Source organism: Vulpes vulpes, chromosome 13 (assembly GCF_048418805.1).
Source record: "Vulpes vulpes isolate BD-2025 chromosome 13, VulVul3, whole genome shotgun sequence".
Taxonomy (NCBI): domain Eukaryota; kingdom Metazoa; phylum Chordata; class Mammalia; order Carnivora; family Canidae; genus Vulpes; species Vulpes vulpes.
Genome location: NC_132792.1, coordinates 115184688 through 115201492, shown reverse-complemented (window position 1 = coordinate 115201492; position 16805 = coordinate 115184688). Strand labels below are relative to the sequence as shown.

General features: G+C 42.1%; 1 protein-coding gene across 2 annotated transcripts in view; it reads left to right on the top strand.

The window, feature by feature from the left end:
- The window catches only part of PSTPIP2 (proline-serine-threonine phosphatase interacting protein 2), a 66954-nt gene extending 52052 nt beyond the window's left edge, over positions 1-14902 (top strand). For both annotated transcript variants that reach the window (XM_072732283.1, XM_072732284.1), the window contains 9 exons: positions 2532-2630; positions 3202-3247; positions 4067-4146; positions 7009-7107; positions 7916-8012; positions 8129-8210; positions 9527-9561; positions 10848-10905; positions 13270-14902. In XM_072732283.1, coding sequence (XP_072588384.1) covers positions 2532-2630; positions 3202-3247; positions 4067-4146; positions 7009-7107; positions 7916-8012; positions 8129-8210; positions 9527-9561; positions 10848-10897 — 588 coding nt within the window. In that variant the 3' untranslated portion in view covers positions 10898-10905; positions 13270-14902. The remainder of the gene's footprint in view (positions 1-2531; positions 2631-3201; positions 3248-4066; positions 4147-7008; positions 7108-7915; positions 8013-8128; positions 8211-9526; positions 9562-10847; positions 10906-13269) is intronic.
- Positions 14903-16805: the final 1903 nt, after the last annotated feature.

The window sequence follows — 16805 nt, the reverse complement described above, 5'->3', positions numbered from 1 at the left end:
AGTCATTTGATTTTCGACATTTTAGGTATTATATTGAAAGACTCTAGGTCTGATTTAAATCTCTGTTTTAGCTGGCTTACTCTGACACCATTCTAGCAGAGGGCAGTGAGGTACTGCCTCATTACTCCTTTATGGGGGTAAAAAAATCTAGCCTCCACTGAAAGCACAGTGTGGCTCTGTAACTTAAAGTTCTAAGTTCTGAGCTTCCACTAGACTTCTCTGACACCACCCCAGCAGACAGGGGATGGACACTTGGAGGTGGGGTGGTTAAAGTCCAGATTGCCCACATGGTTTCCACTGGCACCGTGTGTAGGGCTGTGTTACCTCCCAGTGGGAATGAAAGTTCCAGTTCCCTATTTGTTCCTCTCTGACACTACCACGTCAGGGAAGTTGGGCATCTCATTATAGCTTGGTGAGAGTGGAAGTCTAGATGGCCTTTGTTGGATGTGTGGGAGTGAGGCCACACTCATTTTAGTTGGTGTTTAGCTGCAGTAGGATGGTTACTTTCTAAAGGTTTCTCTCCTCAACACTGTCTTTTCTGGTCTTTTGGCTAGAGAAGGCAGGTTTTTGTTGGGACTTGTGTCTATGCTTGTTGTCATTCCCTCATTGCTTGGCTTCCTTGGCACTCAGTCTGCAATATATGAGGCAAAAAGAAAACCCAGAGAACTTACATGTAGGTCATCCTTCTGAGACCAGAGTCTAACCAGGTTACCCTCTTCTCTCTACTTTTCAGAGTCTTATTTATTTATTTATTTAAAAGATTTAAAAAAAAGATTTATTTATTTATTCATGAGAGACACACAGAGAGAGGCAGAGACACAGGCAGAGGGAGAAGCAGTCTCCATGCAGGGAGCCCGATGTGGGACTCAATCTCAGGATCCTGGGATCACACCCTGGGCCGAAAGCAGGCACTCAACCACTGAGCCACCCCGGTGCTCCAAGGAAAAAGATATCTTTAAAAAATATCTTATACATGGTTTTAAGAGAGATGATAAATGGGGGAAAATATTTGTAACTTATATAAATTATAGCCAGGTAGTATTCCTAATATGGACTGAGCTCTTAAAAACCAATGAAAATAAAGAATGCTCCAACAGAAAGTGTGTAAAAGTCATGAAGTAGAAAGACTAGACCATCTTAGTGGTCATGAAATATAAATACAAATAAAACAACTTTATGCTAACATTTTCTCCTCTAGTCTTAGAAAAGTCAGGCATATTGTCTAAGTTTGGTATTGGTGAGAGTGAGGAAATTTACTCCACATAACTGCTGGTGGGAGTTTCAGTTGGTGTGGTCATTTTGGAAGGAAGTTAGATACATACATATTCTTTCACCAAACAATTACACTTTTAGGTATTTGACCTATGTAAATAAATTCATACTATCCAAAATAAAATCAGCATATTTTTATGTTACAAAAAAATGGGAAACAAGATAAATGTCCACCAATAGAGAGACAGCTAAAATTATGGTGTGTGTGTGTGTGTGTGTGTGTGTGTATGTTTGTGTATTTACAACCATTAAAGTGTTCAGCTACAGGGCTCATGCTTGATATAGAGAAATGTCTCACATATTGTTACAAAGGAAATTGTTGCATGAACAGCTCGTGTGCTTGTAATTATGAAAAATTATGACATTTCTGTGTGTGTGTAGTTTATATAGGGAATTCTTTGGTTGTTTACTGCAAGGTTAACCCCAACTGAATTGCAGAAGAGATGCCAAGAAATCCAAGAACGCGCATGAAATATTTGATGAGCACAAACCATCTCTGCAAATGAGTCTTCATTCTTAATCAAGCAGTTTTCAGGGGCTAACATTTTTATTTATTAGCTGATTGGCAGCTTTGTTACACTTGAACAAGTTAAATCTTTGCTTCAATAGTTGAAACAGAAAATGCTCTGATTCACTAACTATAGTTTGAGAACTGTTTTCACTCTCATGGTAGTAATGTTAGCCCCTGCTAGACCATGGCCTACTTTTAAAGTACCTAAAACAGAACTCTTTAAATCAAAAAGGAACATTGCTGTGCTTAAGTGTCAGAATTGATGGAATTGATGCCCTCTCCACTAGAGTGGAGAGGGCATCACTTACTATGGTGGGCATGTTAGAATATCAAAGCGTCATTGTAATTACCATGGCCAAGTGATTGCATCTAAGTTTTGAGGCTTATATTATATAAATATTGGGTTGTACGTCTAACAGTTACATACCTATTTTCATTGTACCTATTTCAAATCACATCTTTTGTTTCTGTCATCTTTTAAATCTTATGTACTTTGTATTGCCCAAATAGGAGTTATTACTTCCTTGATCAGGTCGGCACCACATGCATAGTTTGGAAAAGGGCCAGAGAACCTCCCAAAAAGAGATAAGGAGGAGCATTGCCCTCAGAGTGCCCACCACCTGGTGGTGATCCCAGCGTTAATCAGAGTGTCGTGTTCTTTGCTGGGCTTAGTGGGCTGGCATGGCTGCTTTGCAGGGTTGCATTCCACTTACCCCCTTTGGTTCTCTTTTGGCTTATAACAACAAAGGCAAAGAAGAACTATGAGCAGAAATGCCGAGACAAAGATGAAGCAGAGCAGGCTGTCCACCGGAGTGCCAACCTGGTAAACGTGAAGCAACAAGAAAAGGTACCTGGGGGAGCCAACAGCCTGAACAATCTGAAATTTATGTATTTGAAACTAAAACCGAGTTAATAATCTTAATTTAAAATGGAGCTGCATCCTAAGGTCCTGACAATATTCTCCTCCAGGCTACCAGGATCCTCTGAACCAGAAAGTCCCTTGTCACAATCTTGGGGTTTGGGGAGAGCTGGAGAAGTGTGGCCAGGGGTAAGGGAGAAGGGTGATAAGAAGTAGGGGAGGAGGTTTTGGTTTTTTTCTTCTTTCTTCAAAATGCAAATATTCTTTGTAGCCAGGCCGCCTCCTGCTTGGGTATATAATCAGTTTTACATAATCTGAATAGAAGATTGTCAGCAAGAAGAGGTCAGGGGTATGTCTTTAGGAAAACACAGGGCATGGTGCTTGGTGGCTATTGCCCAATGGCCATAAGATTAGAAGGGAAGTTGAACAATTTGCTGAGAGAAACACAGGTAAGACGTGGGCTACATCGGGGGTGTCTTCACAGTCTTTGTTTTTAAGTCTGGTTTGCCTGTGGAGGCCTGGTTCAGTGTTTCTCCTCTTTCCTTCTTTGTCCTCACAGCTTTTTGTGAAACTGGCAACTGCGAAGACCGCAGTAGAAGACTCGGGTGAGGGGCTGCTCCCAGGGATGGGGGAGGATTGTTGTGGGGTTGACATTCGCAGAATCTGTCCGGGAAGGTTGTTTTATATACCCCACAGTAATGTGTGCACAGACAGTGGGGTGACAGAGATTATCAGGAGGGAAGAAGGGAGAGAGGGAGGGGGAGAGGGTATATTAGAACCTGGGAAAGTGAGAGGAAGCAAATGGGAACCCCCCCTTAGGTTGTGGGCCTTACTTGTAATTGAATCGTGGTGGTAGTGGCAGGGTCATGGGCCAGCAGCTTTATAATCAAGTGCTCACTCTGATTTATTGGGAACATCTATCTAAAAAGCCCATTTCGGCCCTGCTGACTCTTTTCTGCTACGAAGGAAATAGCCAAGTTGTGAGGCCTTGTCATGGCTGAAATCTGAAATCTAAAACAAATGTTTGCAAAGCCTTCTAATCCCAGAGTACCTTGCAGGAGACAAGCCTCTCATGACCATGGTCACTTAAGTCTCTAAATCTAAAACCAAAGTAACTTGATAGTTCTCTTCTCCACACCTCTGGCTGGATCATTTTCCTGAAAATGGAAAGGCGTAGAAGCAATCAAGGCCAAATTAGCCAAAGAGAACCCTGGCTGAGGTTCCTGCCAGTCTTCTCTCTCCTTCTGTGAACTATTTCTTGCCTTTTGCTTGATCCAGTGTCAGTGCTCAGAGCTCTGTGGGGCCCTGTGAGCTCACTGCCATTCCGGGGAGTGTCATTCACCATCTGGGGCTAACCGGGCAGTGGGTGTGTGAGCCCTGGTCCTGTGTGGTTTCTGAACCCAGGCCCCTCCCCTGCATTGCAGACAAAACGTACATGATGCAGATCAACACTCTGGACAAGGTCCGTGAAGACTGGCAGAGTGAGCACATCAAGGCCTGTGAGGTACAGGTGCTGGGGAGGGAGGGATGGGTCTTCCTCGAGAATCTGGAGTGTCTACTCTGGCAGACCTCAGTTCTCATAGAATTGCCTGAGGGCAAATTCGAAATGAGAAGTTTCAGTGGAGGATGGAAGGAACTGAAGTTTTTCCCCCAGACCTCATCTTTCTGCTGCCTCCCAGTCCTGACCATTGTGTCCTACTCTGCTCAAGGACTTCCTCTGATGTTTGGTGAGCCCAAACACACCATAGCCCAGTGAAGTAGCTAGGCGGGGGTGGGGTGGGGTGGGGGTGGGGGTTAGGTAATTAGCTTTCCAGAGCCTCACCTGACCTTGCTCTCCCATAAGGACTATGCAGACTGAAGGTGAGCAGGCTTTAGAAGTTTTCACTCTCCTTATACCTTTCATTTCACCAGTTCCCCACCCCCGCTTCATTTTCAGCACATGACCTCGCTTACAATTTCCTGGAGAAAATAGAGATGTAATCTGGAATCTTCCTCAAGTTTCTTTCAGCTTTCTATACTTTTTCTTACCAACACTTCTCAAAGTGAAGTCCCAGGACCTGTAGCATCAGCACCACCTGGGAATTTGTTAGAGAGGCAGATTCTCAGACCAACTGCAGCCCTACTAAACAGAGAAGGTTGGATTGGGGCCAACCCTGTGTTACTAAATCCTCGGGTGATTCTTATGCAGATTAAAGCTTGAGAATCGCTGAGCTCCACCCCCCACCCTCTTTTTCTTCTGTTAGTCAGAAAGGAGCTGCTCCTGCCCTGTCAAGAGCCCAAGCCATGACCTGAGCTCTAGCTGCCATCATCCAGCTGTCTTTTCCTCATGCCCAAGCACAGCTGCCTTTATTGTGAACTTCTATCGTCATTTGCTGCACAACTCAGCTCATTCTTGGTTTTAAAATGTATGGGCTGTTGATTCCCATCTGCTACCCTCTCCTCTCTTCACAGCCAGGCTTCTTAAAGGAGCTGTCTTCACATCCTCATTGCCCTTGCCTTTCCCAGCCTTCTGGGTCTGGGGATCCCCACCCCCCACCCACCCCACTCACTGCTGCTCACTGGAGGAACCAGTGATCTCCATGATGTGAGGTGCAGCAGGCTTTTGTAGTTCCTGATCTTATTTGACCTGTATCTACTGTCTAGTACTGTGGGTACTAGTCTAGTACTGTGGGTCCCCCTCCTAAAGCACTCTTGTCTGCTTTACTTCCTTGACTCCACACTCTCATGGAAAAGCCTAGAATAAGCCCCCCCCGCCTTTTAAAGATTTTACTTATTTATTCATGAGAGACACAGAGAGGCAGAGACATAGGCAGAGGGAGAAGCAGGCTCCCTGAGGGGAACTTGATATGGGGATTCAATCCCAGAACCCTCGTATCACACCCTGAGCTGAAGGCGGTACCACACCTTGAGCCGAAGGCGGACACTCAACCACTGAACCCCCCGGGGGACCCCAAGGCCCCCTTTTAAAGATTTTAAAAAATCCAAAGCAATATCATATACATTTTATGGACACATACATATTATAAAAGCTTGCATGGGAATGATAACGTTTAGGAGAATGGTTATTTGTGGGGAAGGTGGTGGACATTGGAGAAAGCACATAAGCAGTTCAAACAGAACTGAGGCACCTATGGCCAAAATTGTTGACCTAGCTAGGTGGTTGATATGTGGGTATTCATTACATTGCTCTCTATGATTCTGTCATGTGTAATATTCTATAATAAAAATAATGAGAAATTTTAGTACTTATATGCTACCTAAATGCTAAATATACTAATATAAGCATACTAAGTACTAAATAAATTCTAAAATACATGCTACATGTAAATACTAAAAGGTTTGCAGGTGAAATGATATATTTGGCTTCAAAATACTCTGAGGAGTAGATGAGTTGGTAAGCATATAATAAAACAGAATTGTTTGTGAGTTGATAAACATTTAAGTCAGGGATGGGTACATGGGCATTCATTAAACTGTCTCTTGTGTATGTGTGAAGCTTTACATTATAAACAGTTTTGAAATGTAATAGTGTTATATTCAACATTAAAAATACATTAATATATAATATCCACTGTTGAACAGAATAACATCCACTTTATAGAATAATTTGATTTTCCAAAAGTTGATATTTGCTTATATCCAAAAACCTATTGTTTGAGGATTGACCTTTTTTTTTTTTTTTTTAAAGATTTTGTTTATTTATTCATGAGAGACACAGACTGAGAGAGAGAGAGGGGCAGAGACACAGGCAGAGGGAGAAGCAGGCTCCATGCAGGGAGCCCGATGTGGGACTCCATCCCAGGACTCCAGGACCACGCCCTGGGCTGAAGGGAGGCGCTAAACCTCTGAGCCATCCAGGGATCCCCGGGATTGACTTTTTTAAGAAAACCTTTTTATTAAAGAAAATTTCAAAAATACACAGAGATAGAAGGCAAGGGCGGGTTCCCCCATGTTCTCATGAAGTAGCTTGAACAATTGTGACTGTCTTGCTGATTGAATTCAGGCATGGAGCAGGGCAAAGTTTTGAATTGGAGGCTCTAGGAAGCTGCCCTGGTGGAGATGCCTGTTAGGCAGTTGGAAATGTGAGCTGTAATTCAGGTTAGAACCTTGCTATCTAGTTTTGTCATTACCTCTTACCTTAGAACTATATCCAATCCTGTTTGTGTTAATACCGTATTGAGAACACCATTTGCATTCTTTGCTTGCATTAAGAGTTGATGAAAAAAAAAGTTGATGAGTTTCCTCACAGGTGGGGGCAATAAGCTTACAGATAATGAGGGTTGATACTGTTTCTTAAGTCATAGCCAGTCTAGATAAATGTGCTGTTTCTCTGCCTGTGAATGGACATGTGGTTATGTTTCCATAGATTTTTGAAGCTCAAGAATGTGAACGAATAAACTTCTTTCGGAATGCATTGTGGTTACACCTGAATCAGCTGTCACAACAATGCGTCAGGAGCGATGATGTAAGTCAGAGGTGTCCATGGGGGATTCATTAGAGTGGAAGGAACCATAGATATTAGTCCACCCTCCTCATTTGAGGCCCAGAGAGGTACAGTGACTTGCCCAAAGTTCCAAATGAGTTGATAGACCCAAATAAACGCCGACTGCCTGACTCCTAGTCTGCTTTGCCACTATGGCTTTCTCTTTAAGGAAATCAGAGTTAGAGCAGGAGAGCAGAGAATGGAGATTCAGATGCAGGTTTTGTTGTTGTTTTTGTTAAGATTTTTTTTTACTTATTTATTCAAGAGAGAGATTGAGAGAGAACGTGGGAGCAGGGGGAGGGGCAGAGGGAGAGGGAGAAGCAGACCCCCTGCTGAGCAGACCACAAGCGTTCTCTTTGTTAAGAAATAGCCACCCTCACTTAGATGGGACATTTGCTTTAGAAGAACAATTAAACGCCTAGAGAACCTGTCAAATTGCCTAGAACTTTTTTTTCCAAATTAATTCATTTTCTTTGCATTTGTGTGTAGCATTGGTCTTGGTATCTATTTCCTTTGGCCATCAGTATAAAAAAAAAAACAAAAAACTCTGCGAGGTATTTATGCTGCCACAGAGATACATTTCTTGTCATCTTTAAAACAATTTTAATAGCAGATAAGCATCAGAGAAATCCCTTTATATGGGTCATGTAAAAGGAGACTTGGGAATGTCTCTTTTTCTTCTCACAACAAAATTTGGGAGAATCAGCCATTCATCAAACCTGTTTGAATAAGCTCTGTTACAATTATCACCGACATATACCTCTAGCTTGATTTATCTTCTTTTTGTTAGATGTATGAAGAAGTCCGTAAGAGCTTGGAAGCGTGCAGCATTGAAAAGGACATTGCGTACTTTGTGAGTCACCGAAAAACTGGACAGACTCCACCAGGTGAATTGAGGGGCAGGGCTGGGGGGGTTGTGTAAGCATTTCTACTAGTCTTTTGTGTCGCATGTCAGGAAGGGAAGACCTCAGCATCTTAATATTTTGTTTCTTGATTCCCCTAGCACCCATCATGTATGAGAATTTCTACTGTCCCCAGAAGAATACAGCTCCACAGGGAAAAGCTCCAGGGCCTAACTTAGCAAGGTAATAACCAGTTGCCTTTCACATGAAGAAAAATACTTTAAATCAATGTTGTTATCATTAGCGTTCTAAGAGGTATGAGAATTGGAACACATCTACCACTGCATTTGCTTAGAGGTTGCTAGATTGGGGAAGTAGCATTTTTAGGACAAATGTGAAGTGGAGTTTACCAGTCATAGTTTAAGGATGACTATATCATACTTGAGTGTGATTATTGCTACTCATGTATAAATCCTATACCTTTTTCTAGCTTATAGAAAGCAGGAATCAGCAGATTCTGGCCCCTGTGAGTCATCTCTGACCAACCTCTTTTAGTAGGGCCCAAGCGTAAAGAATAGATTTTGTATTTTTAAATAGCTGAAAAAAGAGAAAAAGATACTATTGTGTGACACGTGAAAATTACATGAAATTCAGATGTCAGTGTTCATATAAAGTTTTATTGGAATCTGACCATGCTCATTCATTTACATTTTGTCAATGGCTGCTTTGGCATTCGAGTTGACAAGAATTTTGATAGAGGTGCCCTGGTGGCCGGCAGAGCCTAAATCATTTGCTGTCTGCCCCTGCTGTAAAGGATCCCGAAAGAAGAGAAACTTCTGTTTCACATGCAGTCAATTTCAAGACTAAGCTGTTCATTTCCACTCCAGTTTTTTTAAAAAGAGAAGAGAGTATTTGAGGGGGCATTGCATGACCCCCATCAGTATTTTTTTTTAAAGAATTTATTTATTTATTCATGAGAGACAGAGAGAGAGTGAGAGAGAGGCAGAGACACAGGCAGAGGGAGAAGCAGGCTCCGTGCAGGGAACCGGACGTGGGACTGGATCCCGGGTCTCCAGGATCACGACCTGGGCCAAAAGTGGCGCTAAACCGCTGAGCCACCTGGGCTGCTCCCCACCCCCCACCCCCAATCAATATTTAAGGATGCCAGGCACCGTTCAGAACAGTTCCTGTGAATTAGCTCATTTCATCCTCACAGTGAGGTGGGAGTAGCTTGTATTTTCCATCTTTACATGTCGAGATACTGAGGTGCCAGGAGATCAGGAAATTCCACTCACAGCAGAGATTTGGTCTGGGTTGTGGGGACATGGCTCCATGTTTCCTGACTGCTCTTTATTCTGCTCGTCAGCATAATAGAATGTCAGCAGCCTGGATTCCCAAAGGTCAGTGGTATGGGCCTCACACTTCATCTGAACTCTCCTTGACTCTCCAGAACAAAAACCAGATCTGATTAGAGTGTGGTACACTTGGAGTGTCAAGTTAAAAATTAGGAAAAAATAACAAGCACTCATCTGAAAGACTTTGGTTTTCGTTTCTTACAGGAGAGGACCTCTCCCAGTTCCTAAAACTTTACCAGGTAGGACAAAGAAAGACCTTTTGAAATGCTTATGTCGTGTTCTGTCTCTCTCTTTTTGAAAAGATTTTATTTATTTGAGGGAGAGAGAGAGACAGACAGACAGAACTACTAGGGGGCAAGGGCAAAGGGAGAAGCAGACACCCTGCTGAGCACAGAGCCCTGTGCAGGATTGGATCCCAGGATTCTGAGATCATGACCCAAGCTGAAATCAGATGCTTAACTGACTGAGCCATCCAAGTGCCCCATCATGTTCTCTTTAAGTTTAAGTAGCTAGAATGTTGAAATAAAGGGAAAGAGGGGAATAAATAGAATCAAATTCTCTTGAGAATGACACTGTATCAGGATCTTAATATAATACTGTTTGCCACAGAGTGGACTTTGGTAATCAGTGGTCTACTTTACAGCTTATTAAAGAGAATTCAGTTCTTGGAGTACCAAAAGAAACTTACTATAAGGCAGTCTTACCTAAGAGATTATTTCAACTTGAACCAGAAAAACAGCCAAGGGAGATATAGTTTCCTTTCGATTACACAGAAACATGACTGATAGAAGGCATAGATGTCTAGAAACACATAACCTGATATTATATATTTGTACACTGACCATAATTGGGTCTTCCACTAATCACTCTGGTCTCTTTTTCATTCAGAACTCCCATGATACCTGTGGGACAATGATACATTTTAGCATTTTTTTGTTAGTTTTATTCCTTGGATAATTATAAGATCCTTGAGGGTGGGCATTTCTCCCATATCACTCAGAGCACCTAACACAGTAGTGAGCACATAGTAGGTGCTCAACAAATGTCTATTATTTGAGTGAAAGAAAGATATACCTACTTGTGTTCAAGGGACTGAAGGAAGAGGCAACTCATGCTGCTTATGGTAACTTAGTACAACTTCAGTGATTGAAGAGGAATTTCGGGCCTGAAATGATATCTTCGAAAAATATAAAGATTTAAGTTATTTTATTTTTGTAAAACAAGTAGCACCTAATAAGGTGGGAGTTATTTATGTCTGTGATTGAAGATGACTTTGCTCTAGGTGCTGCCATTGGTACATGGATGACTAAGGGCAAAGCCATCATAGTAGTGATTTCCAGAATGTAGGAGAGCATCCTCTGGTTTGTAGTTATGACTACCATTTGTAGATTTTGTTGCCAGATATTTTCTTTTTACAAAAGGGCAATCACTGGAATCTTTAAGTGGAATGTTTTGATTTCAAAAGGGCTGAGATCTTATCATGAAACGATATTAACTTAATGTTACTCTGTTCTGCCCGTTGCAGATGACCCTGATTATTCTTTGGTTGATAATTACAGTCTGATCTATCAGTAACATCAATGGTAAGAACCTTTAATTTTCACATAATCAAGTTGCATTTAGACTGGTGATTGTGTTTTTGAGTCTTTGAAGCTTTGTTATAAACACTACTGCAGCAGCAAGGCCTCACCTTAGGCTGGCCCCCTGATGCATGGGGTCCTGCAGGATGGCCTCTCTGGGTCCTGTACTGCAAGGGGACTGGAGCCCACAGCATATCTATTTGAATGAGGAGATTCTCCCTTCATTAATTATTCTGTAGCTTGTTTTCTGCTCCTGTTAAGTTTTTTTGTGGCTATAACACACTTAATGCTTAAGGCGATGTTTACAAACAAAACCCCGCATGATCTTCACTTGTGAAGAAGGTACTCCCCCTTCCCAAAAGAGGAAGAATCAAGTAAAATGAAGTTAGTGAAAATGAGGCAAATACTATCACACTCACTTAGTACATAAGGGCGTTGTAGGGGTCATCTCATATCAGATTATAACTGCTCCAAACTATCAAACTACAGGGATTCTAAGAGCAGAACTCTGGAGCCAGCCATCACTGCAAAGGTGACGCTTTGTCTTTGGTTCTCAGGTGCTTGCAAGTCAATCTCAGTCTTCAGAAATGGGAAGGAATGCCTCTGAAGCCAAAATAATACAAAATGAAACTCTACAAAGTATAAGTGTTTTTAACCCAAATGAGCATATCTTGAGATATGACAGACAATATATGTACATAGAAGCAAAGAAAAGACTTGAAAGGACTTATTCCCAAATAAGTAATAGTTTTTCTTTTGCTTTACCTATGTTTTCCAATTTGTCTGCAATGAAACCTTATTGCTTCTTTAATAAGAAACCATTTTTGAAGAATTGATTCTCTTGCATATGCCTGATCTTAGTATGTTCCCAGGGGTGAGAGGAGCAGGGGTGGGATGCAGGAGCTGGAACAGCCTCTCTCCTCCTCTTCCTGGTGTGGTGTTCCTATAACTTAGGAAACAAAGCAAGCTTTAATCGTGCCTCATAATGGCTTTCCTTCAGTATTCTATAGTACTGAGAAGTTCTTGAAGTGAGCACATCAAACATCGCTTGTCTTCAGTCCTCTGAAAACCCGTACTTCATGACTTACAGTCCATTAGCTAGATGGGACGGGAGCCATGTTGTTTTGACTACATAGAAATAACCAGCTAGTACGTATTTATATTTAAACATAAGTCCTTAAGGTGTTTAATACACGTATATAACATCTAAACAATTGTGCTGTGAGAGATAATGGAAATTGAAGACCTAAAATACCCCAGCCTCTGACTTTCTGACTTACAGACAAATTGGAGTCTTTACAAGTGGTCATCATTTCTTCATTTCATAAGGTTCCCTTTTTCTCATGGAAAGAGGCACGGCCCATATTAGTGGTAGAGAGGGACACGGGAATCAGTGACTTGGGACTCTAAGGCGAAACCTGCGCTCTGGAACACCATGTAAATGATGGCTACAGGCAGCCATTGGCAGCTCCAAGTTGTTTGGTTTTTTTTGTTTTTGTTTTTGTTTTTCATTTTTAACCTCTTCCTTTCATACCCTCACCTATTTGCACAAAGCATGTATTCTAGTTGTTTAATAGTAACCTTTGACTCAGCAACTCTAGTTCCTCAGAGCTCAAGGACCTGTTGCTCGGATGCAAGATGGTAGAGCCAACATATCTACATGAGCTGTATCACTTCCTCGGGTTCACTACTGTGTGGCAGTTCAACAGACAGAGACTCAATGTATACATGTGTTATTGACAGAATTGAAGAGAATTTTACAGAAAGAAGTCTTTCTTAGTTAATAATTTAGCTAAGCAACTTACCACAACACTTAAAATAGTTTGAGCCCTTGGAAATGAAATAGGAAGGTGTAGGAATTTATGATTTGTTTGGCATCATTGGTATTAGCTGCTGTAACTATTTTTAGTTCTAACATGTTTAGGTAAAGATAGATTATAACTCTGTGTATTAAAAAATATAAATATGTGTATTATTTACCAGAAAGCAATATTGTTGTCATCATAATCCATTTTTCATGACTTAAAAAAAATTGTTTAAGAAAGAGCATGTGAGCATGTGCTCTCATGAGCACGGGGAAAGTTGTGGAAGGAGGGGGAGAGAATCTCCAAGAGACCCTCCCCTGAACATGGAGCTCAACCTGGGGCTCCATCTCACGACCATGAGATCATGACCTGAGCCAAAACCAAGAGGCAGATGCTTAACCGAATAAACCACCCAGGCACCTCCATTTTTAATACATATTCTTTGTCATTTGCTTTCTTTGGCCAAGCATACTTATTCTTGGTGAATAATATACCAAGGTGGGAGTGAGGAGCTGATGTGAATGATTCATTTAAATGAAATTTCTCTGTTATTCTCTTTCAGAAAACAACCCTTTTTCCGGCTGGTGCTTCTATGGCATGGGAGGAGGCACTCAGAGCAGTAGAATCTGTAGCCAAGCTATGTCAGTCATGAAACTTTGAAATTAAACCTTGCTGTAATTTGTTGGTATTTTATATTGATTGTAGACATTTAGACCAACTGAGGTTAGTCAAGTTCTGAAATTAAAAAAAAAAAAAAGTTTACACATTGCCCCAGACTGAAAAAGTATCCTTTTCCAGTCAGCTACCAGCGCTGTGAATGAATTGTGTTCTCTCCTTGATCTGGGAAAGTCTCTGGGAAGAGCCTTGACTCTTCTTGGGGGAAGGAGGTGGCTGCAGAGGGGTCTGAACCATCAACCTATAGGAGCATCTTGGGCTTTGGGGGTAGCGTGGCTATAGAATGTTCTCAACAGCACACATTCTCTCAGTGGTACACAATTTTAAATCACCTTCCTTTTTGGCTGGAGGGACTTAGAGGCCATCTGATTATATGTTCTCATCTTACAGTTGAGGAAATGAGGCTCAGAAGTGTGAAATCCATTTCCTAACTGATTAGGGACAGAACCAAAACTGGAGTGTAAGCTCATTCCACATCACCATTCTTACCAATCTTTCCCGTGGCTCTGGTATTCATGTTGAAATTTCAGATGTCAAATGTTTTTGCCAGTGTCTTTTCAACTGGGAAAATTACTAGGGCTTAAATGTCAGATTTATTTTTAAATGACTCACTGTGTGTACTGAAGGATAGGACACCATATTTAACTTAATCTAAGAAGCCAGTGATTGTAAAGCATGCCATTATTTTATAGACCACTGAGTTAGGTGGGGGAGTGGACCATTAACTTGTGACAGTTAATGGCCAAGCCTATTTGAATTTGATTTGCTAAAGTGTGGAAAAAAAAAAAAAAAGGTACATCCTAGAATCAGTGCAACAGGATATTTTGACTCCGTTCCTAAAGTGAAGTCTAAAGCTCCCAAGCCAGGAGTCCTCAATCCTGGGTCTTCACAGAGAATCTTTCCCTTGCTAAATGCTGGAATTTTTTAAAGTGTCGATCTTCACCTTTCAGGGGTATTTAGGTCTTTCTTTTGGTGCCCACAAACAGCAGGGGGATTGCATCCCTTTTGCATAATATCCATACACCATGAGAAAACAGTACAGTGCAGTTGATACCAAATTAAATTAGCACTGGTACTTATTTGGTATGTAGTAAAGTTCTGTTTTCAGAAAGAGCACAGGTTTTCTTCTCTTGCCTGTGCAATAGATTTTTCAGAACTATGCATAAATTTACTGAAACAAGATTGATTATTTTCTCCTATTTAATGTAAGGTGTTACTCAAAGTGGCAGCTTCTTCTCATGACAGGAAACTTGCATCAAATGAATATCCTTTTGAGAAACTGAAGTTTGCAAAGGGCCATTGACTTCCCCAAATTGAGCAGACTCAGGAAATTTTCCTTTGAACTCAGAACATTATATTTTTTAATGTTTTATTTATTGTTGGCAGTTCCTCAGGGATTTCACTTTTCTTTCTATTGGTCAGTGCAATTGATGTCAAAGTTTTATGAATTGAAAATATTTTTATTTTATTGCTTTTTCAGTTTGATATGAAGTAAAATAAAGGTTCTTGGTGATTTGGGATTCATTTTGCATTTTTGTTAACTGCATCCTCTGTTCAAAGGCTGTGTGAAGTGCAGATGGTTGGTAGGGGAGGTAACACACCGCTTCTCCCAATCCTTCCTTCAGGTATCAGGGCAAAGTCATTTCCTTGGGGAGGCACTGTCTTCACATTTGAGCTAGATTGGATCCCACTGCTGTGTTCTTCTCCTCTCCCATATTTTCCATGATATTGCATGATTCACTCTTGACATTCATTAATTGTTCAAAGTCTGCCTTCCCTCCTAGATAGTAACCTTAATGACAGTAGGTCCCTCTCTATCGGTTTTTCCTGCTGTATTCCCAACACTTGACACAGGGTAGTAAGTATGAAAGAATTAGTGGCTAGAAGACAGCATGCCTGGGAAAACAACCAGCTGAGAAAGAAAATGGGAGTGTAAAGGGAACGAAGCCAGTCAAATAAACATACACATTAAATTTAGTGAATATGAGCTACCCTGAAGACTGTAGGTATCTTTTTTTTTTTTTTACGATTTTGTTTATTTATTCACAAGACACACAGACACACAGAGAGAGGCAGAGACACACAGGCAGAGGGAGAAGCAGGCTCCCTGCAGGGAGTCTGATGTGGAACTCCATCCCAGGACCCTAGGATCACGACCTGAGCCAAAGGCAGACGCTCAACCACTGAGCCACCCAGGCATCCCAGTAGGTGTCTTTTCTTTTTTTTTTTTTTTTAATTTTTTTTTTTTAATTTTTTATTTATTTTTGATAGTCCCAGAGAGAGAGAGAGAGAGGCAGAGACACAGGCGGAAGGAGAAGCAGGCTCCATGCACCGGGAGCCTGATGTGGGATTCAATCCCGGGTCTCCAGGATCGTGCCCTGGGCCAAAGGCAGGCGCCAAACCGCTGCGCCACCCAGGGATCCCGTAGGTGTCTTTTCTTAAAATATTTCATTTATTTATTTGAGAGAGAGATTGAGAGTGACAGCGAGAGTGAGAGCGAGACAGAGACTGAGAGAGAATGAGGTGGCGGGAGGGGCAGAGGGAGAACCAGGCTTCCTGTTAAGCAGGGAGCCTGACTGGGGCTCGGTCCCGGGACCCTGGGATGATGACCTGAGCCCAAGGCAGACCTCTAACCGACTGGGACACCCAGGCACCCCAAGACTATAGGTATCTTGATTTGAGTTCCACTGGAAGCAGTCCCTGAGATAAGGATTTGAGTGTGGGTCCTTTTTATGGGGGATAATCCCAGAAATCACCAGTATGGGGTGGGGAGGTAAAGGAGATGGATGAAGGAGGGAAGGGAAGGGAAGCAGAAGAGCATGCATTATCAGGCCAGTCAGCGCTGCGGGCATTGGAGCTTCAGTCTGGGGACTCCTGGGGTACAGTGTGGGACACATATCTCACAGATGGTTCACTGGTGGGGAGGGATCTGGGATGTTCATTCCCCAGCTACCTTCAGTCACTGGTGGGGGGCCACCCCCAGCAGGCATTAATTCCCTGGCCTTTCTGACCTGCCAGAAATGCAGAAATGCCAGCAGAGTGGGCTGGATTGGGATTGCCCAGAGAGTCCTTGGGAGGGGCAGTTCCTGGCAGTTGGAAATGGGCTGATGTTTAAGGAAATGGCAAATACTGAAAGGATGTGGTGTCCTGACAGTGGCTGACCTCTGCCTGGCTCAGATCCAGTTGTGCCCGAATGAGTTTTACTCCACCCTGCCATTAATTCATCAAGTTCGCGTGCGCGCGTGCGAACACACACACACACACACACACACACACACACACACACACAGAGACAAAGAGGTTTAGTATGCCAAGCTGTAGTCCCTTCCTAGATGGTCCTGAGTCTATAACTGATATTCATCGTCTCCTTCTTCTACCAGCTTGTTATAGAGTTAATTGTACTCTGCCTACAGCTCTCTCCAA